This window comes from Eretmochelys imbricata, chromosome 5, assembly GCF_965152235.1.
Source record: "Eretmochelys imbricata isolate rEreImb1 chromosome 5, rEreImb1.hap1, whole genome shotgun sequence".
In the NCBI taxonomy this organism is placed as follows: Eukaryota; Metazoa; Chordata; order Testudines; family Cheloniidae; genus Eretmochelys; species Eretmochelys imbricata.
The window spans coordinates 136,320,437-136,347,225 of record NC_135576.1 but is presented as its reverse complement, the minus strand read 5'-3'; the positions used below and the strand labels follow the sequence as shown (position 1 = coordinate 136,347,225).

The 26,789-nt window shown below is 46.4% G+C and overlaps 1 protein-coding gene across 6 annotated transcripts in view; it reads left to right on the top strand.

Annotated features, from left to right (window-relative positions):
• The window catches only part of LOC144265359 (class I histocompatibility antigen, F10 alpha chain-like), a 594,986-nt gene that overhangs the window by 42,728 nt on the left and 525,469 nt on the right, over positions 1 to 26,789 (top strand). Inside the window, exons 7-8 of one of the 6 annotated variants that reach the window (XM_077817984.1) lie at positions 7,990 to 8,031; positions 8,577 to 10,568. The exons of the other annotated variants lie outside the window; for them this stretch is intronic. Of the exons in view, the coding sequence (XP_077674110.1) occupies positions 7,990 to 8,031; positions 8,577 to 8,581 (47 nt within the window). The 3' untranslated portion in view covers positions 8,582 to 10,568. Of the gene's footprint in view, positions 1 to 7,989; positions 8,032 to 8,576; positions 10,569 to 26,789 lie in introns of those variants that run through there. 6 annotated transcript variants of the gene reach the window in all.

The window sequence follows — 26,789 nt, the reverse complement described above, 5'->3', positions numbered from 1 at the left end:
AATGAGGATTTTAGGGAAATCTCCAACTATTGCTCTAGTACCATAGAATCGTAGGACTGGAAGGGACCCCAAGAGGACACCTAGTCCGGTTCCCTGCACTCATGGCAGGACTAGGTATTATCTAGACCATCCCTGACTAACCTGCTCTTAAAAACCTCCAATTAGGGAGATTCCACAACCTCTCTAGGCAATTTTATTCCAGTGCTTAACCACCCTGACAGGATTTTTTTCCTAATGTGCAACCTAAACCTCCCTTGCAGCAATTTAAGCCCATTGCTGCTTCTCCTGTCCTCAGAAGTTGATGAAAACAGTTTTTTCCCTCCTCCTTGTAACAATAGTTTTCAAGTACATAAAAGGTTATCACATCTCCCCCTCAGTCTTCTCTTCTACAGACTAAACAAACCCAATTCTTTCAGTCTTCTCTCATAGGTCATGTTTTCTAAATCTTTAATCATTCTGTTGCTCTCCTGTGGACTTTCTCCAATTTGTCCACATCCTTCCTGGGCACAATACTCCAGTTAAGGCTTTATCAGCACAGGCTAGAGAGGAAGAATTACTTCTCGTGTCTTGCTTACGACACTCCAGCTAATACATCCCAGAATGATGTTTGCTTTTTTTGCAACAGTGTCTCACTGCTGATTCATATTTAGCTTGTGATCCACTATGACCCCTAGATCCCTTTCTGCAGTACTCCTTCCTAGGCAGTCATTTCCCAATTCTTTATGTGTGCAACTTCCAAAGTGGGGTAATTTACATTTTTCCTTATTGAATTTCATCCTATTTACTTCAGACCATTTATCCAGTTTGCCCAGATCATTTTGAATTTTCATCCTAGCCTCCAAAGCACTTGTGACCCGTCCCAGCTTGGTATCGTCTGCAAACTTTGTAAGTGTACTCTCTATGCCATTATCTAAACCATTGATGAAGACATTGAACAGAACCAGACCCAGAATTAATCCCTGAGGGACCCCACTCATTATTCCCTTCCAACATGACTGTGAACTATTGATAACTACTCTCTGGGAACGGTTTTCCAACCAGTTCTGCACCCACCTTATAGTAGCACCATCTAGGTTGTATTTCCCTAGTTTGTTAATGAGACGGTTCTGTGAGACAGTATCAAAAGCTTCAGAGTAACAGCCGTGTTAGTCTGTATTCGCAAAAAGAAAAGGAGTACTTGTGGCACCTTAGAGACTAACCAATTTATTTGAGCATGAGCTTTCGTGAGCTACAGCTCACTTCATTGTTTCTTTGTTAGGCCTGTCCTGTAGTAGGTAACTTCTGGGAACTCTTCTGGCTCTATCAATCTGTCACGAAAGCTCATGCTCAAATAAATTGGTTAGTCTCTAAGGTGCCACAAGTACTCCTTTTCTTTTTAGTATCAAAAGCCTTACTAAAGTCAAGATATACCACATCTACCATTTCCCCCATATACACAAGGCTTGTTACCCTGTCAAAGAAAGCTACCAGGTTGGTTTGACACAATTTGTTCTTGACAAATCCATGCTGACTGTTACTTATCACCTTATTATCTTCTAGGTGTTTGCAAATTGATTGCTTAATTATTTGCCTCATTATCTTTCTGGGTACTGAAGTTAAACTGACAGGTCTGTAATTCCTGGGGTTGTCCCTAATCCCCTTTTCATAGATTGGCGCTATATTTCCCCTCTTCCAGTCCTCTCTCCCATCTTCCATGACTTTTCAGAGATATTGGCTCAGATATCTCCTCAGTCAGCTCCTTGAGTATTCTAGGATGCTTTTCATCAGGCCCTGGTGACTTGAAGACATCTAACTTGTCTAAATAATTTTTAACTTGTTCTTTCCCTATTTTAGCCTCAGAGTCTACCTCAACTTCACTGGTGTTCACTATGTTAGATGTCCAATCACTATGAAACATTTGGGTGAAAACTGAAACAAAAAAGTCATTTAGCCCTTTTCCCATTTTCACATGTTCTGTTATTGTCTTTTCTTCACCATTCACTGACAGGCCTACCCTGTCCTTGGTCTTCCTCTTGCTTTTAATGTATTTTTAGAATGTTTCTTTGTTACACTTTATGTCTCAAGCTAGTTTAATCTCGTTTTGTGCCTTGGTCTTTCTAATTTTGTCCCTACATACTTGTGTTATTTGTTTACAGTTATCTTTGGAATTTGACCTTGTCATAAATATAAAGTGAAGGGTAACCACCTTTCTGTATACAGAACTATAAAATCCCTCCTGGCCAGAAGCAAAACCCTTTCTCCTGTAAAGGGTTAAGAAGCTAAGATAACCTCGCAGGCACCTGACCAAAATGACCAATGAGGAGACAAGATACTTTCAAAGCTGGGGGTGGGGGGGAAGAAAGGGTCTGTCTGTCTGTGTGATACTTTTGCAGGGAACAGATCAGGAATGCTCTTCAGAAATCCTGTAAAAGTTAGTAAGCAATCTAGCTAGAAATGCATTAGATTTTCTTTTGTTTAATGACTGATAAAATAGCACATGCTGAATGGAATGTGTATTCCTGCTTTTGTGTCTTTTTGTACCTTAAGGTTTTGCCTAGAGGGATTCTCTATGTTTTGAATCTCATTACCCTGTAAGGTATTTACCATCCTGATTTTACAGAGGTGATACTTTTACTTTTTCTTCGATTAGAATTCTTCTTTTAAGAACCTGATTGCTTTTTCATTGTTCTTAAGATCCAAGGGTTTGGGTCTGTGTTCACCTATGCAAATTGGTGAGGATTTTTATCAAGCCTTCCCCAGTAAAGGGGGTGTTGGGCTTGGGGGGATATTTTGGGGGAAGACGTCTCCAAGTGGGCTCTTTCCTTGTTCTTTGTTTAACACGCTTGGTGGTGGCAGCATAGGATTCAAGGACAAGGCAAAGTTTGTACCTCGGGGAAGTTTTTAACCTAAGCTGGTAAGAATAAGCTTAGGGGGTCTTTCATGCAGGTCCCCACATCTGTACCCTAGAGTACAGAGTGGGGAAGGAACCTTGACAGACCTAGTTTCCACTTTGTGTAGGACTCTTTTTTTTTATTTTTAGATCATTAAAGATCTCCTGGTTAAGCCAGCATGGTCTCTTGCCATCCTTCATTTCTTTCCTGTGCAGTGGGATAGTTTGTACTTGTGGTCTTGATAATGTCTCCTTGAGAACTTTCAAACCCTCCTGAACTGTTTTTCCCCTTAGACTTGCTTCCCAGGTGGTCTTACCTACCAACTCCCTGAATTTGCTAAAGTCTGCCTTCTTGAAATCCATTATTTTATTCTGTTGTTTTCCTTCCTACCATTCTTTAGAATCATGAACTCTTATCATTTCCTAATCACTTTCACCCAAGCTGCCTTCCACTTTCAAATTCTCAACCAGTTCCTCCCTATTTGTCAAAGTCAAATCTAATGAGTCAAATGCAGAGCCATTCGCCATTATCTTTGAAAACTCATGGCGATTGGGGGAGGTCCCACATGACTGGAAAAAGGCTAATGTAGTGCCCATCTGTAAAAAAGGGAAGGAGGAAGGTCCGGGGAACTACAAGCCAGTTAGCCTCACCTCAGTCCCTGAACAAATCATGGAGCAGGTCCTCAAGGAATCAATTCTGAAGCACTTGGAGGAGAAGAAAGTGACCAGGAACAGTCTGCATGGATTCACCAAGGGCAAGTCTATGATGAGATAACTGGCTCTGTGGATGAGGGAAAAACAGTGGACGTGTTATTCCTTGACTTTAGCACAGTTTTTGATACAGTCTCTCACAGTATTCTTGCCAGCAAGTTGAAGAAGTATGGGCAGGATGAATGGACTATAAGGCAGATAGAAAGCTGGCTAGATCATCAAGCTCAACGGATAGTGATCAATGGCTCCATGTCTAGTTGGCAGCCGGTATCAGGCAGAGTGCCCCATGTGTCGGTCCTGGGGCTGGTTTTGTTCAATATCTTCATAAATGATCTGGAGGATAGCGTGGATTGCACCCTCAGCAAGTTTGTAGATGACACTAAACTGGGAGGAGAGGTAGATACGCTGGAGGGCAGGGACAGGATCCAGAGGGACCTAGACAAATTAGAGGATTGGGCCAAAAGAAATCTGATGAGGTTCAACAAGGGCAAGAGTAGAGTCCTGAACTTAGGATGGAAGAATCCCATGCACCGCTACAGGCTGGGGACCGACTGGCTAAGTAGCAGTTCTGCAGAAAAGGACCAGGGGATTACAGTGGATGAGAAGCTGGATATGAGTCAGCAGTGTGCCCTTGTTGCCAAGAAGGCCAACAGCATATTGGGCTGCATTAGTAGGGGCGTTACCAGCAGATCAAGGGACATGATCGTTCCCCTCTATTTGACATTGGTGAGGCCTCATCTGGAGTATTGTGTCCAGTTTTGGGCCCCACACTACAAGACGGATGTGGAAAAATTGGAAAGAGTCCAGTGGAGGGCAACAAAAATGATTAGCAAAAAGAAAAGGAGTACTTGTGGCACCTTAGAGACTAACCAATTTATTTGAGCATAAGCTTTTGTGAGCTACAGCTCACTTCATCGGATGCATACTGGATAGGTTAACAATATTGCTGGGTGGGTTGAGGGAACCATTGCTGTGGCCCTTTGTGGCATGTAGTAGTTTAGAAAGTTTAGTGTCCTTTTTCTTTTGTAGAGAAGCAAAGTGTGTGTTGTAAATGTCTTGTCTAGTTTTAGTAAAGTCCAGCCACGAGGAAGTTTGTGTGGAAGGTTGGTTTTTTATGAGTATCCATTTTTGAGAGCTCATTCTTAATCTTTCCCTGTTTGCTGTAGAGGATGTTGATCAGGTGGTTCCGCAGTTTCTTTGAGAGCGTGTGGCACAAGCTGTCAGCATAGTCTGTGTGGTATGTAGATTGTAATGGATTTTTTACCTTCAGTCCTTTTGGTACGATGTCCATCTGTTTGCATTTGGAAAGGAAGATGATGTCTGTCTGTTTCTGTACAAGTTTTTTCATGCAGTTGATAGATTTCCACTCCATACGGCTAAATGCAGTGCCTTGCATAATGACAGGTTTCAGAGTAACAGCCGTGTTAGTCTGTATTCGCAAAAAGAAAAGGAGTACTTGTGGCACCTTAGAGACTAACCAATTTATTTGAGCATAAGCTTTCATGAGCTACAGCTCACTTCATCGGATGCATACTGAGCTCACGAAAGCTTATGCTCAAATAAATTGGTTAGTCTCTAAGGTGCCACAAGTACTCCTTTTCTTTTTGCAAATACAGACTAACATGGCTGTTACTCTGAAAAATGATTGGGGGCTGGAGCACATGACTTATGAGGAGAGGCTGAGGGAACTGGGATTATTTAGTCTGCAGAAGAGAAGAATGAGGGGGGATTTGATAGCTGCTTTCAACTACTTGAAAGGGGGTTCCAAAGAGGATGGAGCTAGACTGTTCTCAGTGGTGGCAGATGACAGAACAAGGAGTAATGGTCTCAAGTTCAGTGGGGGAGATTTAGGTTGGATATTAGGAAAAAACTTTTTCACGAGGAGGGTGGTGAAACACTGGAATGCGTTACCTAGGGAGGTGGTGGAATCTCCTTCCTTAGAGGTTTTTAAGGTCAGGCTTGACAAAGCCCTGGCTGGGATGATTAGTTGCTGATTGGTCCTGCTTTGAGCAGGGGGTTGGACGAGATGACCTCCTGAGGTCCCTTCCAACCCTGATATTCTATGATTCTCTCCCTAGTAGCATTCTCCACCTGCTGAAAGAAAAATTGTCTCCAGTACATTCCAAGAACTTGTTGGATAACCTGTGCCGTGCTCTGTTATTTTCCCAAGAGAGGTCGTCTTCAGTAGTGTAGAGTGACTGTAGATACATGTTCTCTAACCTTGCTCAGAGGAAGTCTAGATGGGGGTTAAAAACACCTGAACCCCATCTCCTCCATAGCTCCACCTTTGCTCTCTCTCGTGGAATTGCATCGCTTATGGGTATGGGTCCCAGTTTTGCTCGTGTAGACACGGCGATAGGAATGTGTACGGTGGTGTTAGGCTGAATTATTATCCCCACTAGAGCTGTGCTATGTGTGGCTGAGTGTGACCCCGAAAGTGTCTGACCTGCTTTTAATGTTACATTTCTTTTGACTTACCTGAAAGTTGGGTTTCAGTGCTCGTGAAATCTGGGCCTGATCCAAAGCCTGTGAAGCCAATGGGAATCTTTCCACTGACTTCAGATCAGCACCACTCTGTCTCCTCGATGACCACGAGTTCAAATACCCTCCTCAGTTGTCTCCTGTAATTAGCTTTAGGAATAGGACGAAAACTAAAACTATGGAAAATATTTACATAAATTATGGACTGTCTCAGAGGCCATCTAATGCCTGGCACCAAGAGCTGGTATAAAGTGAACAGATCTGCCGGGCCCTGCTAGGGTGTAGCCGTCCATCTCTCTCTTTACTCTCTCAGGGGTGCCCCAGGCAGGTAACTGAGGGGGTTTGAGAAGTGCCAACAAAACCTCCTCAGAGCACCACCCTTCCTCCCACAGCTGGCCCTCAGTCGTGCCTCCTTCCCTCCTCCTCCTCGTTGCTCCAGAACAACGGAAATTCACATGCAGGAACTTTGTTAATGGGGAGTTAAGGGTGCAGGTGCTCAGCCCTGCGCTGGGCTCCCTGTGTCCTGTCAGAATGGGTGTGTGTAAGCATGTAGGCGGGTGTGGCTCTCCCTCGGTGTCTGTCTCTGAGGGAGGCCACACCCTTTTGCTGACACGCTCCTGGAACAACAGTCTAAGCAAGGGGGCGGTTGGCCGTCTAAGGCGCTAACCTTCTGGCAGGGTAGATCAGGGAACAGCCTGGGGCCCAGGCAGGGGCTATCGACTTGCTCAGGCCTCCTGGCCTAAGGTGGGGAGGCTGCCAACCCTGGGGTTAGGGTGGCAGGGGAACGTGAGCCCACCCGACTCCACTGTGTCCCAGCTCAGGGCTGTAACAACGGCAGAGCGATCTGCAACTGGCTCAGCGGGGATCCAGCCGCAACACACTGACCTCGTGCCAGCCAGCAATGTAGCTGGACAGCAGTCAGCTGCCCCTGGGCTACTTCCTTCCCTCCCCTCCCCCTGGGTGGAGCTGAACCCCGGGTTGTCCTCCATCTCCCCGCAGTGCACACTGCCAGTGGCAATCCCAGCAGCTCCTCAGCGTCGGGCTTCTCGCAGTTCTACTGTCCCAAGGACGCATCCAAGATAACAGGGGTCTTCCAAGGGCTCCAGCAGCGGGCTGGAAGCGTGTGACTTCCTCAGCAACTCCTGCTCAACTGAGCTGCAGGGCTCGCCTCTTATATGTCCAGTTCCCGTCCTGCCCTTCTGCTTCCTGCATGGCAGCCGAGGTCTGGCCCTCCCTTGCTCTCAGCCTCCGAGGGAGGCCATGCCCCTTTCCTACAGAGTGTTTAAGTCCCAGAAGTCAAAGGTTGGCAAACCAGCATATGCAGAGGTAGAATGATGCTTCTCACACAACTTGAACTCTGCCCCAGTGGGTCTGGGAATAGGAACAGGAAGTAGAACAGCACCATGCCAAACCAAACTTGTCCTTGTCTGTGTGCCCAGCACCACCCCAAATCAGCATGCCTTTTCATACCGTCCACACTGTTCGGTGCAGCGCCATTGATTAAGGCGGGAATTGCTGTTCATTGGCAGGGGGTGAGGGTGACGTCTGAGGTCGGCGTGAGGGACCCCTCTGGGAACAGATGGAAGGGGGCAGAGTTGAGGTTGTTTGGCCTGAGTATCCTTAGCCCAGCATCTCCTACTTTGCCAGCCGTTGAATGTTGAGTGTTCCGGGCTCCCGTTCTGACGAGGCATGAAGAGCACAGAGCAGTGCTGACCCCCTGCAGTGGTGACATTTTTTGCATGGGAATAATGGAAATCCTGGGCAGCTGCCCTGTAGACTGTTCTGTGCACCAACCAGCTCACTGCTAGGGAAGAGTGAGGTGATGACTGTTCCCTTTGGATAGGAGTCCCCTTATCTACTAACTCCGCTGAAACCCTGCCTTGTGAGAGATACTAATATCCTCTCTCTTCTCCTCCTCCTCTGCACAGAAAATGACCAAGGATCTAGTGGCTCTGACCTATCTGCCAAGGGTAAGTGATGGAGGCTGTAGCCTAGGGGTTCACTGCTCTCACTGAGGCCTCTGGAGAGAGACACCTAGTCCAAGTCATTGGACCCTCTAGCAAACCAGCCCCAAGGAGCAGGACAGGGGGGGTTCTGGATCTCTTATTTCCCTTTTATTCACATGGGGGTGCAGGAACAGGTTTGTAGCCAAATCCCCCTTGTTTTATCTGCAATGAATTTAGGTGTGAAAGACTCTAGTGAGAGGGATTTCTCTGTGGCTGCTGACACAGCGTGGGCTGAGCTCAGCTTTTGCAAGGATAACTCCAGCTGCTTCAGAGAACAGTCTCCAGTGAAACTGCAGGGAGGAAGCAGGAGGGACAGAGCCCAGCACTTGGGGCTCCAGGAACACGGGTCGCTGACACTGGAGCTACAAGCTTTGTCAGCGGGGTTCAAGATTTTGTCCACTGAACCCTGCAGCCACTAGGGTGACCGTCCTACAGCAGCGTGCACTGTCATTGCAAAACATTCTGGCAGGTTCCCTTTAATAGACGTTGCCTGTGTTTAACTTCTGCAGCTTAACTGAGCCTGTTGGAGTCTGTGCCATGACGTGAGGGGAGCCTAAAGAGGAAGACGGATGAGCTCTGCTCTGTCTCCCTGCAAGAACCAGTCAACCCCTCCCTAGCTTTTCTCTGGCACTTGGAGTGTCCTGTGTGGGATTTCCGGCCTCATCTGTCTGCTCACTGAACCACTTTTTGCTTTTCAGATGTCATAGTTTTCTGTAATAATGTTTTATTTGCACAAAATAATTTCCAAAATTTGAATGGATAAAAACTCTGTTAGTCAGAGTTGAGTATTTGCTAGCGTTCAGTGATGCACTCAGTGCTCTGGCTGCGCAGTGCTGTCTGCATACCCTGGACGGTGCGCTAGATCTGTGAGCAGTAACTGCTTGTGTGTCTATGGTGGGGGACTTCTTCCTTTTCTGTAGAATTTCATGATTATAACATGGTAAATGGCCTGGTCTACTCGCAGCTGGTAGCGCTGTTGCTCTCATCGGCTGAGGCATTTTGTTGGACAGGAATAAGTGTCTGCATTTAGTTTATAAGTGCCTCAAATGTCCTTTTCACCATTGATAGAGCCATAGAAATGCCGGGCTACTAGGAATGTCAAGAGGTCGTCAAGTCAAGCCCCTGATCTCAGGCAGCACCAAGTAAACCTAGACCATCCTGGACAGGTGTTTGTCCAACCTGTTGTTGAAAACTTCTAATGACGGGGGTTCTACATCCTCTCTAGGAAACGTGTGTGATGAAGTGGGATATTTTCCTACCATTGCATACATAGACCGTGCCTCCATTTCCCCAATGCGCTGCATGTCTAACCCAGGTGGGAGGGGAGTGCTATTGTTGCAGAGGACCAGGTGTGACCCAGTCTAGCAGCCTGGACCCAGACCATGGCCTGGACACTTTCTAACTCAGCGACTGATGACCTGAAGGCCCATCCGAACTTGGAGCCAGTCAGTTATGGGCAGCAGAGAGAACAAAGAGCTGAAGTGAGAGTCACCTGGAGATCTGTTTGCCCGTGAAAGAAGTCAAAGATGGAGGCGGGGCCTTGGAGGTGATATAGGGTGGACCGCAGAAAGAAAATCACCTCTGGGCTGGGAACAAAGAGCGGTCTAAGCCTACCTGGACGGGGACAGACCCAGATGGACACCCCTGAGAACATCTTGTGCTCTGTTCCAGACATACAATAAACCCTTCTGTGCTGCGCTGGCTGAGAATTGCTGCAGGCTAGAGAGAGAGAGGCATGCTGGAGGCTCAGATGTGTGGTACTGGTAGGCGGAGGAGAAGCGTACAGCTTAAACCCCGAGCAAAGCGTGACCTTATGTAGGGTCAATACTCTAAAGGCCGGTTCCTACCAAGGGCATATGGAGCCAAGAGAGCACTGGCCTGTGAGTCTGTGACAGCCTGTTCCACAGTGAACTGTCCTTATAGCTAGAGAGTTTTTCCTAATGTGTAACCAAAATTCCCCCTTCTCCAACTATCAACTGGAGAGCAATTGATCACCGTCCTCTTCAGAGCAGCCCTTAATACAGGGATAGTTAATTATTTTTTTCAAGGTCCAGATTTCTTGGTCAAGATATAGCCACGGCCTAGACTCAAGAGAAACATTTCTCACACCACAAGTGCCCCTGTTCAACGAACACAAACAATGCTGTGAAATATACCCAGGGCCTATGTTGTTTATATTCTTAATGCATTAAATGAAAAATAAAATCAAACCACTGTATAGCCTGAAAATAACGTCCAGGAAAGATAACGAGGAGTCCCATGGCACCTTAAAGACTAACCGGTTTAATTGGGCATAAGCTTTCATGGGCCCACGAAAGCTTATGCCCAAATAAATCTGTTAGTCTTTAAGGTGCCACCGGACTCCTCGCTGTTTTTGTGGATACAGACTAACACGGCTACCCCCTGATACTTGTCTCCAATTTATCTGAAACATTGAGAAAGTATTTAGAAAAATGTCAAATAGATGCAAATATTAGCATTAAAAATACTTTCAGGCAACAGTTAAGTTGTGTGTGAGTTTTGTCAAATACGGTTATTGTAGGTATATCTGCATAGAGAGAGAGAAACAGATTCAGAACTTTTTCAGCCTTTTGTGGTTTATTTACCATAATTATCAGAGTTTGAAAGAAACACTTAGTACACCTGAACTCTTCATCTTTTATGATTCAAGCCTTTCCACTAACAAACACCCACCCACCACCACTCCCAGATCCTTCTCAGCAGTGCTGCTGCCGAGCCAGTTTGCCTCATTCTGTTTTTGTGCATTTGGTTTTCTTTCCCTACGTGGTGCACCCACATTTCTTTGTCGAATTTCATTTTGTTGCCTATTGCCCAGTTCTCCAATTTATCCAAATCCCTCTGAATTTTAGCTCTGTCCTCTGAAGTGTTGGCAACCTCCTTCCCCCGACCCCGCAGCTTTGTGTCATCTGCAGCACTGATCAGTCTTCTCTCTGTACATACATCCAGGTCATTAATAACGATGTTAAACACTGGACCCAGAACAGATCCCTGTGGAACCCCACTTAAGACCTCCTCTTTTGCCCTCACAATTTACAGCTCTCTCCTCCCCCTCGGGGTGCAGTGACCCTCTACGGGTTAACAGGACCATTTTCCAGTGAAGGAGCCTTTATCACACAGTGAATATTCTTAAACATGTACATGTATTTATTAGCAATCAACAACTAATCAGCAGACTACTAACACTCACCACTCCCAATAAAGCAGACAGACATCTCCTTAGGGCCAGTCAGCGTTGTGTCATCTGGGGCTCTGGCTTCTCCACAGTCTGGTCATGCAAGAGTTAAAAATCCTAGCAGTTCTGGTCTTGAGCCGTATCCCCGAGTTACGTTCCAATGAGCTTGTTTTCTCATCTTCATATAGTTAAAATGAGAATTCTTCTTATAATACCTTCGCCACTTGTTTTACTCAAATCATGACTATACCCTGCATCAGACCAATCATAACCCCTAATGGGCTATAACAATTTCTCTAGCAACAGCAAAACCTTATAATTTCCGCTTATCAGCAAAAGCAGCTTTTAACTAAAACTCACACGGGCGCCCAGTGAGAACCTTGCAGATACTCCAGGTTAGCGTGTCCATACTCCCTTCTGTTCCAGTGAATCTGTGACGTTCCTGGATCTGTCCCTGTGAGTGATGCTGCAGCTGCACCTGGCACTAGTTGTCCAGTGTGCTCAGGAGCACAGCAGGGGAGCTGCCTCATTCCTTCCCCTGTGGTGGGCTGCATGGACCCACCACAGGCTGGTGAAAGCTGCAGGTGAGAGACAGAGATGGTCTGGAGACCCCTCCCTGATCAGCTTCCGCAGACTGGGCCAAGCCCCTCTGCTGTCCCATGGAGCCTGCAGGGCTTGCTGGGTTAACGCTAACCTCCTGGGTGACTCTGTATCACACCACAGTGTAACTGGGCCATGCTGGTGGCTCCTCCCTGGGGAATTTGGGTGCTTGGTGCCCAGGGTTCATCTTTCCCAGAGGTAGAAAGTACTGGAGCAGCTAGTGTGAAGGAACAAAATGGACACCGTGTAGAATCAAGCCCGTGGGTTTATTACGCACAGTGCTGGTGGAGTGTCACTTTGCTTATTAGGCTCAGAGACACTGCCAAACAATTGATTACCGTGAATTATATGGATTTTCCGTGGGCAGAGGGAAATGACGGGGTAGGTGGTCCCAAGCCCCTGGATAGGTCTAGCAGCAAGACAAGATAAGCACAGTAGCCAATAGTCTGAAAGATTTCATAATGTCTCCGCCCATGGTTTCAGGTTAACAAGTAACATACAATTAGTACACAGGTGTTTTTCTTTAAACAATATATAAAGTATATAATATATCTGTTGAATTCTGATTTGGGGTCCATAGGAATGAAGTAGCTCCTCTGATTGTCCAACAGGTATATATCTGGGGATTAAAGCAGAAAAACATTGAAAAGTACATGGCCATAGAAATTGTGTTTCAAGTTGCTAATTTGCGTTTCCAAAGGCAGACACTGGTATCTGGGGAGGGGAAGAGGATGCCATATCTCATACTGACATACTTGAACCTCTTCCATAAACTCAAGGTTGGTGTGTGGGGAGAGCATGGTTACCTCCATTGCAGAGGAGTATACACAGACCCAGACACAGGGCCTCTTTCATTCCTCTGGTCTGTCTGCATCTTCAGATAAAAGTGCCAATTACTGCTCCCCATCTGGCATTTTGCTGACCATGCATATCTCAGTAAAAGCAAGGTTGTCTTTTGTTTGTTCTGCTTCTCTTAGCCAATATAGTTCACTTTTTACTGGGCCTCTCGGCTGCTTGACCAAACTCTGGACTTTGAGCCTGTAGAAAGAGCTGACAGCCTATATCAGGTTTTTATGTAAACAGCACATGGATTTTGGCCCTTCACAGTGCAAACTTTATAGCCTTCCCCTACACTCATGGGTGGCTGGGCTTAAAGATGCCTCTAAACCAAGCACCTTCACCCCAAAAGGAGATGATTCCCTGACCCATTGCAGGGCGTGAGCAGGCATCAAACAGCTCACTCTGAGCAGGGCCTTGTACCCTTACCTACCCCTATTTCTCCAGAGTTCAAAAGTCAAAATCCCCCTCAACTCTTCCTTTACATAAATATATTAATAGTGTCTAAACTGCATCGACAGTGATTTGCACTAGTTGGTGTGGGAATCGGGGGGCTCAGTGTTGTGGAGCTCCCTGGGCATATCCCCCATCCCAGAGCTCACTCCAGGCTCATCCATACCCCCCTGCGGTCTCCCAGGAGCTGGGGCTGCCTCCTCTCTGTGTGATGAGTTCCCTTCTTGATGGAGGGCTGTTGCAGCTGCTGTGATCTGGTGTAGTTTCACTCTGTTGTGGCTGTGATGATGACTGTGCCAGTTTCAGGCAGCCCAGTGGCTCTGTGCAGGAGCGGCTCATGGGATGTTTTGATCTAGAACAGGAGTTCTAAAACTTCATTGCACCATGACCCTGTTCTGACATCAAAAATTACTACATGTCCCCAGGAGGGGGGACTGAAGTCCAAGCCCGCCTGAGCCCCACTGCTCTGGGTGTGGGGTTGAAGCCCCAGGGCTTCAGTCCCAGGCGGGGGGCGGGGGGGGCTGTAACCTGTGCCCCATTACCTAGCACTGAAGCCCTCAGCAAGTCTAAGCCAGCCTGGTGACCCCATTAAAATGGGTTTGCAGCCCACTTTGGGGTCCTGACCCACAGTTTGAGAACAACTGATCTAGAAAGTTAAAATGTTTCATAGATTCATAGATATTTAGGTCAGAAGGGACCATTATGATCATTTAGTCTGACCTCCTGCACAACGCAGGCCACAGAATTCCACCCACCACTCCTGCGAAAAACCTATGTCTGAGCTATTGAAGTCCTCAAATCGTGGTTTAAAGACTTCAAGGAGCAGACAATCCTCCAGCCAAGTGACCAGTGCCCCATGCTACAGAGGAAGGCGAAAAACCTCCAGGGCCTCTTCCAACCTGCCCTGGAGGAACATTCCTTCCCAACCTCAAATATGGCGATCAGCTAAACCCTGAGCATATGGGCAAGATTCACCAGCCAGATACTACAGAAAATTCTTTCCTGGGTAACTCAGACCCGAACATGTAATATCCCATCACAGGCCATTGGGCCTATTTACCACGAATATTTAATTACCAAAATCATGTTATCCCATCATACCATCTCCTCCATAAACTTATCGAGTTTAATCTTAAAGCCAGATAGATCTTTTGCCCCCACTGCTTCCCTTGGAAGGCTATTCCAAAACTTCACTCCTCTGATGGTTAGAAACCTTCGTCTAATTTCAAGTCTAAACTTCCTGGTGGCCAGTTTATATCCATTTGTTCTTGTGTCCACATTGGTACTGAGCTTAAATAATTCCTCTCCCTCTCCAGTATTTATCCCTCTGATATATTTATAGAGAGCAATCATATCTCCCCTCAACCTTCTTTTAGTTAGGCTAAACAAGCCAAGCTCCTTGAGTCTCCTTTCATAAGACAAGTTTTCCATTCCTCGGATCATCCTAGTAGTCCTTCTCTGTACCTGTTCCAGTTTGAATTCATCCTTCTTAAACATGGGAGACCAGAACTGCACACAGTATTCCAGGGGAGGTCTCACCAGTGCCTTGTATAATGGTCTAAAACCTCCTTATCCCTACTGGAAATACCTCTCCTGATGCATCCCAAGACTGCATTAGCTTTGTTCACGGCCATATCGCACTGGCGGCTCATAGTCATCCTATGGTCAACCAATACACCAAGGTCCTTCTCCTCCTCCGTTACTTCTAATTGATGTGTCCCCAGCTTATAACTAAAATTCTTGTTATTAATCCCTAAATGCATGACCTTACACTTCTCACTATTAAATTTCATCCTATTACTATTACTCCAGTTTACAAGGTCATCCAGATCCTCCTGTAGGATATCCCTGTCCTTCTCTAAATTGGCAATACCTCCCAGCTTTGTATCATCCACAAACTTTATTAGCACACTCCCACTTTTTGTGCCAAGGTCAGTAATAAAAAGATTGGTCCCAAAACTGATCCTTGAGGAACTCCACTGGTAACCTCCCTCCAGCCTGACAGTTCACCTTTCAGTAGGACCCGTTGTAGTCTCCCCTTTAACCAATTCCTTATCCACCTTTCAATTTTTCTATTGATCCCCATCTAATTTAACTAATAATTCCCCATGTGGCACGGGATCAAACGCCTTACTGAAATCTAGGTAAATTAGATCCACTACATTTCCTTTGTCTAAAAACTCTGTTACTTTCTCAAAGAAGGACATCAGGTTGGTTTGGCACAATCTACCTTTTGTAAAACCATGTTGTATTTTGTCCCATTTACCATTGACTTCAAAGTCCTTAATTACCTTCTCTTTCAAAATGTTTTCCAAGACCTAGCATACTACAGATGTCAAACTAACAGGCCTATAGTTACCTGGATCACTTTTTTTCCCTTTCTTAAAAATAGGAACTATGTTAGCAATTCTCCAATCATATGGTACAACCCCTGAGTTTAGATTCATTAAAAATTCTTGCTAATGGGCTTGCAATTTCATGTGCCAATTCCTTTAATATTCTTGGATAAAGGTTATCTGGGCCCCCCGATTTAGTCCCATTAAGCTGTTTGAGTTTCGCTTCTACCTCAGATATGGTAATATCTACCTCCACATCCTCATTCCCATTTGTCATGCTACCATTATCCCGAAGATCCTCTTTAGTCTTATTAAAGACTGAGGCAAAGTATTTGTTTAGATATTGGGCCATGCCTAGATTATCCTTGACCTCCACTCCATCCTCAGTGTTTAGCGGTCCCACTTTTCTTTCTTTGTTTTCTTCTTATTTATATAGCTATAGAACCTTTTACTATTGGTTTTAATTCCCTTTGCAAGGTCCAACTCTACTTGACTTTTAGCCTGTCTCACTTTATCCCTACATGTTCTGACCTCAGTAAGGTAGCTTTCCTTGCTGATCCCTCCCTTCTTCCCCTCACTGTATGCTCTCTGCTTTTTCTTAATCACCTCTCAGAGATGCTTGCTTATCCAGCTTGGTCTACAACTCCTGCCTATGAATTTTTTCACCTTCCTTGGGATGCAGGCTTCCAATAGCTTCTGCAGTTTTGATTTAAAATAATCCCAGGCCTCCTCTACCTTTAGATCCATAAATTCTTCAGTCCAATCCACTTCCCTAACTAATTTCCTTAATTTTTGAAAATCAGCCCTTTTGAAATCAAAAACCCTAGTTGCAGATAATCCTTCCAGTTTGAACTGAATTAGTTCATGATCACTTGAGCCAAGATTGTCCCCTACAACCATTTCTTCTATGAGGTTCTCACTACTCACCAAAACCAAATCTAAAATGGCATCCCCTCTAGTCGGTTCAGCAACTACTCGATAAAGGAATCCATCAGCTATCGCATCTAGGAACATCTGAGCCCTATTATTATTATTAGCACTCGTCCTCCAGTCTATATCTGGGAAGTTAAAGGCTCCCATGATCACACAGTTTCCATTAGTGTTTACTTCATTAAAAACATTAAAGAGGGCTCTATCCATATCCAAATTAGATCCCGGCGGTCTACAGAACACCCCAAGCACTATCCCAGGGGAGGCTCTAATAGTTTTCTTACCCAATGTAATTTTTGCCCAGACGGACTCTGTCTTATCCATTCCATCGCTTCTTATTTCTTTACATTCTACCTCATCATTGATAGACAATGCTACTCCACCACCTTTACCTTTATTTCGGTCTTTCCTAAACAGCACATACCTTTCAATACCTGTAGTCCAGTCATGATGACTATTCCACCCTGTTTCTGTTATCCCTAAAATATCTGGTTTCACTTCCAGCACCAGTAGCTCTAGTTCCTCCATTTTGTTACCTAGGCTCCTCGCATTGGTGTACAAACATCTTCATTTTTGCTGTTTGGCCTCGCTCACGTTCTGTAGCCAATGAGGGACGGTCATTCTACAGCCAGTAGAACCTATTAGACTGGTATCTACACTGCCCTTCCTCCTTATATACATTCTCCCACCCATGGCTGTATCCTCTCTTACTTCGTTTTCTTCCCTCTCAATGCTAAAATCCGGCATGGAGATTACCTGGGCATCTCCCAACCATCTCCCCCCAAATTCCTAGTTTAAAGCTCTCTTAATCAGTTGTGCCAGCCTCCATCTTAGAAGTCTATTTCCTTCTCTACTCAGATGAAGTCCATCCCGAGAGAACTGTCCTCTGTCCATGAATGCCTCCCAGTGGCCATACATCCCAAAGCCCTCCTTATAGCACCACGGCCTAAGCCATCTGTTCGATAGTCATAATCTTGTCACACCTTTGTTGCCCTTTTCTAGGAACAGGCAGAATCCCCCTAAAGATCACTTGAGCCTCGATTTCCTTAAGCGTCTTCCCCAGCCTAGCATAGTCTCCCTTAATACTTTCCAGCGAGAATCTAGCCATATCATTTGTTCCCACATGAAGGATAATTAGGGGATTATTTCCCGCTCCCTTTAGGATGCTTTTTTCAACCTCAGGTCTACATCCCATATCTTAGCACCTGGAAGACAGCACACCCTCCTGTTCTCTGGATCAGCTCTGGTTAGAGGCCTGTCTATTCTTCTCAGTAAAGAGTCCCCAATCACATAGACCTGCCTTTTCCTGATGATGGTGCTATTCTCCAGTCTATCCCCTGTTCCCTCTGGCTGCAGGTTTTTTCCATTCCTATTCTTCCTTGTAATCCTCTTCAACCCATCCTGTATCCTCCTGGGGCTCAGATTTGGTGTAGTCTCCATTGACTCTTCCCCTTTTCCTATAGGACTAGCTGCTCTTCTCTTCTTCCTTGCCCTTCCACCTTCGGTGACTACCTGCTGAGCCCCTTTTTCATTTTCCAACTCTGCAAACCTATTCTTGAGCTCTATTTCTCCTTCACTAGCCCGTCTTTTCCTCTGCCTGGTTCTTTTAGTCACATGCTTCCACTGACCACTTCCCTCACCCAGTCTCCCCTCAGAATTCCCCAGTCCTGCTTCCATCTGCAAGTCTGAGCTTTTCCCTTCAGATACCTCATGTCTTTTCTCCATAATCTGCTCAAACCCCTTTCTAAACTCAACCAGACTTTCCACCTGCATCTCCAAACCTCGGATCTTTTCCTCCATCAGCTCTAGCAGACGGCATTTCATGCAGACAAAACTCTTACCAGGTGCCCCCTCCAGGATCATGGACATACCACAGCTTCCACATCCAGTCATCTCCATTGTGTCTTCCACGACATGGGTCACTCCCACTGCTGCCTCTGTGTCTGTCATACCCTTCCCACCTAAACCCTGTTCATCTGGGAAACACAAACCACACCCAAAACCCCACCCCCCACAGCAAAGCCAAACCCCCAACAAGCACCACAAGACAAACTCCCCTTGCAAACTCCCCCTCAGATTCCCCTGTTTACAGCTCTGCTTGCTGGCTCCTGGACTGCTGCAGCTGTCTGGGCCGCTGGCTGGCTGGCTCCCTTTTAGAGCCCCTGGTACCTAAGTAGCAGCTGCCCTTAATGATTTTATAAAAGAGAATGTTTTACATAGTCTATTCTGATATGCCAGTAGTAGCCGTGAAATACAAGAAATCATGTAAAAATAATCTACTAAAATAACTAAATGAAATTTCAAAATTGTTATATTTTCTAAAATGATTTTTTTTCTTTTTTAAAAAATTCTCTCAGTGGCAGTTTAAAAAAAATTTATTTTCATTCTGAATTGGATCAAAAGCAAATTTCAACATGTTAAAATTCCCCATAAAATAGAAATTCAAGGTTTAGACCAGCTCTCCCCATAATTCCTGCCTCCCAGCCCCCATTATAACAAGGCTTTCACTTTCATTATCACAGCCAATGCTGGTCAAACTATAATGCAATTAAGACAGTTTAATAGAGCCTGATGAAGAAACCAGGGATAGTCTGTTCTCTGTTTGTACAGCGCCTAGCGCAATGGGACCCTGGTTCATGCCCATGGCCACCATGGTAAACATAGGATAAATGACAGTTCTGTGGGCAGAGGGATCTTGAATGCCGGGAGTGGGGTGTGAAGCGTCCTGGAGCCAGCAGAGGGCAGCAACAACCTTCTGACAGACCTGTACTCCAGCTCCTATTTCCGGGGTCATTAGTCGTGTACTGGAAAATGCACAAAGAGCAGGACTGACCTGCCTCTCTACCACAGTGTGATCCTCACACAGAAACTCCAGCTCCGGCACAACACTTCACAGGGAAGCTGTATTTTCTGGGGGAAAATTAGCTAAATATAGGGTTAAAAACCAATCATTTCTTAAAAGGGCCCTCGTGTCTCACTTTCCTAACCTAGCCTTTCTCAAAGGCCAGATGAGATGATCAGAATGGGGCCTTCTGTCCTCAATATCTTGGAATTGGGGGAAGGTGCAAACTTGAAATGTTAGTAGCCACTTCTTCATTCTAACCCTAATTGGGCCACATTGATCTGTATTTATTTATTTATTTATTTTAATATGACGCTAAATAGTGTGAAGGGGGCAACCTGCATTCATCACCTAAGTGGCCATCAAGGTCAGCAGTGAGAATATTTAGAGCTGACCCCAGCAATCTCTTCCATCAGCACTGGTTTGGTTTCAGCCATTTTCTAGTAGGGATCTATGAGGAGAGAGGACCAATGACTCCCAAAGCGTGTTTACAAAGGACCCCTGGCACTACACAGAGCGGCCAAAGGCTTCAGGGGTCTGATAAGATCGCCAGCAAAGAACATAGACTGAACTTCCTGTGGAACCATCTGCAGGACTGAGCTGAAGATAGATACGGCTGGTGCTCAGTCTGCAAGGAGGCTACAGCCCTGTGGGATTTGTCTTGGGGAAGATTAGGATGATTGAGTGGGAAATTGATCCAAGACAGTAATTCATTATTCTACACAAAGGGAAGACAATAGGTGTCGCATGGCTGGCTACTTCCATTTTCTGGTGCTCTCAGCCTGGCTCAGCACAGCCAGTCTGCTGGTGTAGGGTGTGTCCACACTAGACAAGAGGTGTTTCTCACAGTGTGTCAGGGAACATGGGCTAAAATCCTAGTGAAGACAAGGCCATGTGTAATCTCCACTCACGTTAACAGGTCAAGGGACAGCCTAGCGGGGAGCCTTGTCTTTAACTTGACCTGCTAACTTGTGTTAAACTGACACCTACCTCATCTTCACTCACATGTTAGCTCCTGTTAGTCACTGTGTTTGGTGTAAGACATGGCAGGAAAACAGCTCTTCTCCTGGTACAGACAAGGTCCTAGGGAGGCAGGCTCAGCACCGTGGGAGGGGGAACTGGGACATAGGGGTCCATGGGCTGTGAGATGGGGAGAAGGGGGAGCTGTCTGAGGCCAGTGAGAGGAACCCGTGATCTGGGTGGTTTCCTGGCGGGGAAGCTGTGGGAACCTCTCAGCCAGCAATTACTCTCCCCATGTAGGTTTCCGTACACTCCCCCTCCCCCACACATCGGGGGAGGGGAAGTCATGCAGCTGACGCTGTGTGGGTGCAGCAGTGAACAGCTCTGCACCTCCCCTTGCCTCCCCCAGACAGGGAACTAGCTACAGCTCTCCAGGGGCTCCCCCAGCGCAGGGCACTGGAGGCTCTGATGGCGGGTGGGGGAAAGGGGAACATGAATGGGGGCATGGATGGATGAGGGGGCTGACCGGCTCGTCTGTCACAGATTGACAGGCTCTGTGCTCTGCTCCACCTTTAAACAGGCTCCTGGGAGTGACCAGGCCCCAAGATTCATGCTGACCCACAAGGACAGGCCTTGTAGCCTGAATGACTCTGGGACTGGGCCTTTGGCCTCCAGCACCTCCTGCTTCCCACCGTTTACACCTACAGAGAATCCACCTTTGTTTACCTTCTTGTGCAGACTTTACCACCCAGATCCGCAGTGATGTTTCAGCTCCCAGCTCCTGTTTATTTCAATGGGAATGAGGCACTTAAATCCCTTTGAGGTTCTGGACCCACTGTCTTAGGAACCTAGTCAGTATTCTGCAAAGCAGCCTTTGAGAACAAAGGAGCATTTATTAATCCCCTGGAATCCAGTAGGAGAAGGTTTGTAGGTTAGTGTGGCAAAGGGACGTTCAAGGCAGAGTCCATATGGGTAGGAGCAAGGCCCCAAGAGACCAGGCAGTTCTCAGCTCCATCTTCACTCTCTTTGTGTGTCTGCAGCAGCCGCATTAAGACTTGTCTCCTCACACCTGTCCTTCCTTTAGCTCCAGGTGCAGCCTTTTCACTTTGCTTCTCTGCAGAGTTGGGGGAAGTCACCTGCTCTGAGACCGCGTCTACACCTAAAATTTAGATCAACCTAAGCTTCTGAAGCATTCATGGCCTGTGTGACAGATAGGCTGACCTAACCCCCACTGAAGGCACCTAGGTCGATGAAAGAAAAAGATCCTGTAAACCTGTAGCTGCTAATGGTGTAGACATGCCTTTAGTCCCAGTAGTTCTTAAAAACAATCATACCCTGGGCTGCTCCCCTTGCCCAGGCATTGCCCAGCTCTGTCCCAGCAGTGACCCGAGTTTCTTTGAAAAGGCAGAGGCCCTTGATATGCTCCACAACTGTGCTGATGACTCAAAGATCTACCTCTGCTCGTGACCTGTCTCCTTCTCTCCAGATGAAAATCTCGGCATATGTCTCTGTCTCCTTGTGGATGTCTCATCATTGTCTCAAGATAAATGTGGCAAAAACAGAGCTCCTAATCTACCCCCACCTCCCGCCCCCAGTTCTCCCTGCTACCGCCTTTCTCAATCACTATGGGCACCACCAGCCTCTTACCTGTCACTCAGGCCCATAACTTGGGTGTCATTTTGGTCTCAGACCTCTCTGTAGGTTCTCACATTGACGTTCTGTCGAAATCTTGCTGAGTCTTTAAGAATTCTCAGCTCACCACGACAGTTGTAACTCCCATCCCCCATGCTGCCCCCCACACTTGGCAGAAGCCCCCATCAACACCCGCACGGCTACCTTATTAGCCTCCTTCAAATCCCTCCAAGGTGTCTGCAAAAAACCTGACTATGGTGAGTTGCTGGTGTCCTGTTATCACAGCTGATCGTGCTGACCAGTGTTATCCCATTGCTTCCTTGTGCTCCTCTGTCTGTTTCCATTTATTGTTTCTTGAATTAGTGTCGTGCCCCCTCTCCACCCGGTTACCTTCTTTCATGCTAATCTGGGAACAGTTTTGATGGACAGGTCTGGGTTCTTCTGGATCCCGCCACCCACCCAGCAGGGTGTATCTTCTTTATGTTTCCCTGTGAATGTATTTGGCGGTGGCTCCAGCACTCTCACTCCTTCCTGGCAGGGTCCCCAAGGTGGCTTGGGAGGAAAATGCCAACCACAGGGTAACCCCCACTTACTTGCCAGAAAGTTGGAGACTTCCAAGAAATAACACAAATACATAGAATATACTCAACACAGTAATTATATTAAACAGGAGACAAATATAACAGGGTAAAACACTATTCTTCGTGCCCACGCTGACAATACCTGTGACTTTCCCCAGTCACGTGACCTGATGGAGGAAATGTAAGAATAGTGTCCCCTTGGTACATGTACTTTGTTGGGGCCCTTGATGACCTATGACCACGATATCTTCTCTGCAGTGGTTTAGCAGGGTGGCTGACTGGGTTCAGTACAGCCCAAAGGACTCACAAGTGGGAGGAGGTGGTAAGTCCCTCCACAGGTTTAATATGCAGCTGGTGATAAAATCCCCAAACCCGTACTCCCTGGCTTGAGGACACAGTTCAAGGAGTAGGGGGTCCCCAAAACAAATTCCCGGACTGACTAACTAAAAGATGGTGCATTCACAAACTCCATGAATGATCCTCGGATTCAGAGATGACTCTGGACTCCTCGGTCACGGCCCAGGGGCTGATCTCTGCTGGCAGGGTCTCTTCAGGCCCGAGTCAGGCGGCTTTGTCCCGGGATTTCCCCTCACCACCCAGGGGTGCAGGGCTCAAGGTGCAGATTACAGAACTGGACTAAACTCCAAAATGTCGTCTCCTAGCCGAGCGTCCAGACACACTCCCTGCAGGCCAGCCCTGGACTAGCAGCCAGAGCAGAGCTGGCCATGTGGTGACTGGTTTCCCCTAGGGAGCTGGGGGTGAACTCAGCCTGGCTGGGGAAGTTTCCCAGAAAAATTCTACAAACTGGGAGTCATCACTAGAGAGGGAAAAGCCCAGCGGAGGGATCTGCTGTCAGGTCCCTAGAGGCCAGTTGTCGGGGGAATGCTGCATGCTGGCCTGGGACCCTCCAGCTCCCCACACAGCCAGGCCTGCCTAATATGCTGTTGGCCTTCTTGGCAACAAGGGCACACTGTTGACTCATATCCAGCTTCTTGTCCACTTCTCACCCCTAGGTCCTTTTCTGCAGAACTGCTGCCGAGCCATTTGGTCCCTAGTCTGTAGCGGTGCATTGGATTCTTCCATCCTAAGTGCAGAACTCTGCATTTGTCTTTGTTGAACCTCATCAGATTTCTTTGAGCCCAATCCTCCAATGTGCCTAGATCACTCTGGACCCTATCTGTACCCTCCAGCATATCTACCTCTCCCCCCAGTTCAGTGTCATCCACAAACTTGCTGAGGGTGCAATGCAACCCAGCATCCAGATCATTAATGAAAATGTTGAACAAAACCAGCCTCAGGACCAACCCTTGGGGAACTCTGCTTGATACCAGCTGCCAACTAGACATGGAGCCGTTGATCACTACCCGTTGAGCTCGACAATCTAGCCAGCTTTCTATCCACCTTATAATCCATTCATCCAACCCATACTTCTTCAATTTGTTGGCAAGAATACTGTGGGAGATCGTACCAAAAGCTTTGCGAAAGTCAAGGTATATCATTTTCACCGCTTTCCCCATATCCACAGAGCCAGTTACCTCATCCTAGAAAACAATCAGGTTGGTCAGGCATGATTTGCTCTTGCTAAATCCATGTTGACTATTCCTAATCAGCTTCCTATCCTCCAAGTGCTTCAAAATGGAGTCCTTGAGGCCCTGCTCCATGATTTTTCCAGGGACTGAGGTGAGGCTGACCAGTCTGTAGTTCCCCAGATTCACCTTCTTCCCTTTTAAAAAGATGGGCACTATATTTGCCTTTTTCCAATCGTCCAGGACCTCCCGCGATCACCATGAGTTTTCAAAGATAATGGCCAATGACTCTGCAATCACATCAACCAACTCCTTTAGCACTCTCGGATGCATTGCAACTGGCACCATGGACTTGTGCATGTCCAGCTTTTCTAAATAGTCCTTAACCTGTTCTTTCTCCACTGACAGCTGGTCACCTCCTCCCCACACTGTGCTGCCCAGTGCAGCATTCTGGAAGCTGACCTTGTCTGTGAAGGCCAAGGCAAAAAAAGCATTGAGTGCTTTAGATTTTTCCACAGCATCTCTCACTAGGTTGCCTCCCCATTCAGTAAGGGTCCCACACTTTCCCTGACCTTCTTCTTGTTGCTAACATACCTGTAGAAGCCCTTCTTGTTACCCTTCACATCCCTTGCTAGTTGCAACTCCAATTCTGCTTTGGCCTTCCTGTTAAGTCAATCGGGTTGCCTGACATATTTGCTATTCTTTCTGCACATTGTGATGAGAATTCACACAGGCAAGAAATCCTAAAAGTGCCCTGACTAGGGATTCGCCAAGTGAATATCATCTTTGCCATTTCCCATGAACGTCGGAGCATCAGGCCAGGCTGGAGTGGCCATGTAATGCGGATATGCAATGGTTATAAGGCAGAGAATAAATCACATTCCTGGAACAGAGTCGTGTAGGGCAAGAGGCTGAGATAAGATTCCCACATTGTGATGGGATTTGTTTATGATTTTTCAAGAAGCTCTGAATGTCCTCTGATCAGCTCCTCCATCAACACAATTTGTCAGTTCAGGCCATAGTCGAGGAGCACTTGCTAACACTAAGCCCTGACATAGCAGCATCCACAAGTAATGGTCTCTATCATCTCCCCTTGGCTAGGAGATGCTGTTCCTTCCTGGCAGACAAAAATCTGGCCTCAGTTACTTACAGCTTTGTCACCCCTCAGCGGGGCTGCAGCAATGTGATCTGCGTGGCCATGAAACCATCAGTGCCGGGGGACCTTCAGCTAGTGCAGAATGCTGCAGTGCATCTTCTCTGCAACACAAGCTCCTGTGAACATATCACGCCTGTCCTCCACTCCCTACATGGCCTGCCCACCGAATATTAAATTGTGTTCAAAATCTTGGGCCTTGTCTTCTGGGTGCTCCATGGCCTCAGCCGAAGTTATATAAAAACTTCCTAAAGCTCTGTGATGAAGACCATACACAGCAACTTTCATTGCTACTCAAGCACAATGAAACAGGTCACAATAAGTGTAATGTTTATTTGTGCGGGAGAGAGAACTGTCTTTGTGGCCGGTCTCAGGTGGTGGAATGAACTCCCCCAGGAACTAAGGATTGTCACCAACCTGACCATCATTTACTCCTAGTGCTTGGACTTTGCTTTCTCTAGTATAAATACTTATCAACACTCTCACTTATCGCAACAAACATAGCAGAACTCTTCCACTGCACACGCTTCTCCCCCAGAAAGGATGAAAGAACAAAAAACATGGGACAGAAGGTTGCTTATCACACTACTGAAAGGTGCTCAGACACTGTGGGGAGGAACATGGTATGAGCACCAATAGAGAACAGAAGAGACTTTTGCTGCCACTCAGCTACAACCTTATTATCTTATTCTCTGTGACTTTTCATTTATACTTGACAGTAAATTATGTAATAAAATGGATACATTCAGGAGCAATAATGGTGTCCACTAGGTGTGAAATGCAATGCCCTGACCAAGGCTTAGTGGGGATGATGGTTTATTTGTGATTTTCTTGCTTTGCACGAGGAGGAATAACATGGGTCTGAGTTTCTCAGAATCATTCATCTCCAGAGGAGAATAATGCGAAAATGGACCTTCATGGGGTGAGACGGGACCTTCAGGAAAGTCTCTTGACATGTTTCTTTTAAATTACAGAGCCTAGGAGGGCTCTGCTGTTTATTCCCTACAGGTACCATGCATTCCTAGATCTAGACGGGTTATCTAGATGACTGAGGTGCTGATTGTTCTCTTTAGAGTTACACACTGCCACTGTCATGGGTCTGTAGTTCTCCTTCATTATACATGTCTCCTCTACAAAGCCCTGGACTAAGAATGTGAAATCCATGACCACATTTCTTGTACCTACTCTGCAGGGTTGGGGGATTAATCCGCAGACATTTAGAATCCAGATGCATTAACTACAATATGTTTCTTTTCTGATTAGCTTTCTACTTCATTTTTTTATAAAGGCACTTATCAGAAAAAATATCAAAATGTTCACTTCAGAGTCATGACAGAGAAAAGATATTGAATCTAATTCCCTGGTATCTCAAAATACCTGGTCAACCTAGAATGGAACAAAAATGATAATTAGAGAGTCTGTTAGACAGTTAACTGTCTGCTTTTATGAACTCGTGGTAATGTCGAGTGAAAGGAACTTCACAGTGTACTTACAGTCCCTGGGCTATGGAGGGAATCCAGATGGTTTCATCTAAAGGGGAATAGGAAAGAAACTCTGATCTTAGGCCTTGTCTGCACAGGACAGGTTTTCCTGTCTATGTTTTTCTACCACACCTGTGTGAGTCCAGAGACAGGGCACAAGCAAACAACTTCCCTTCTGAACCAGTGCTTCTGGTGTTG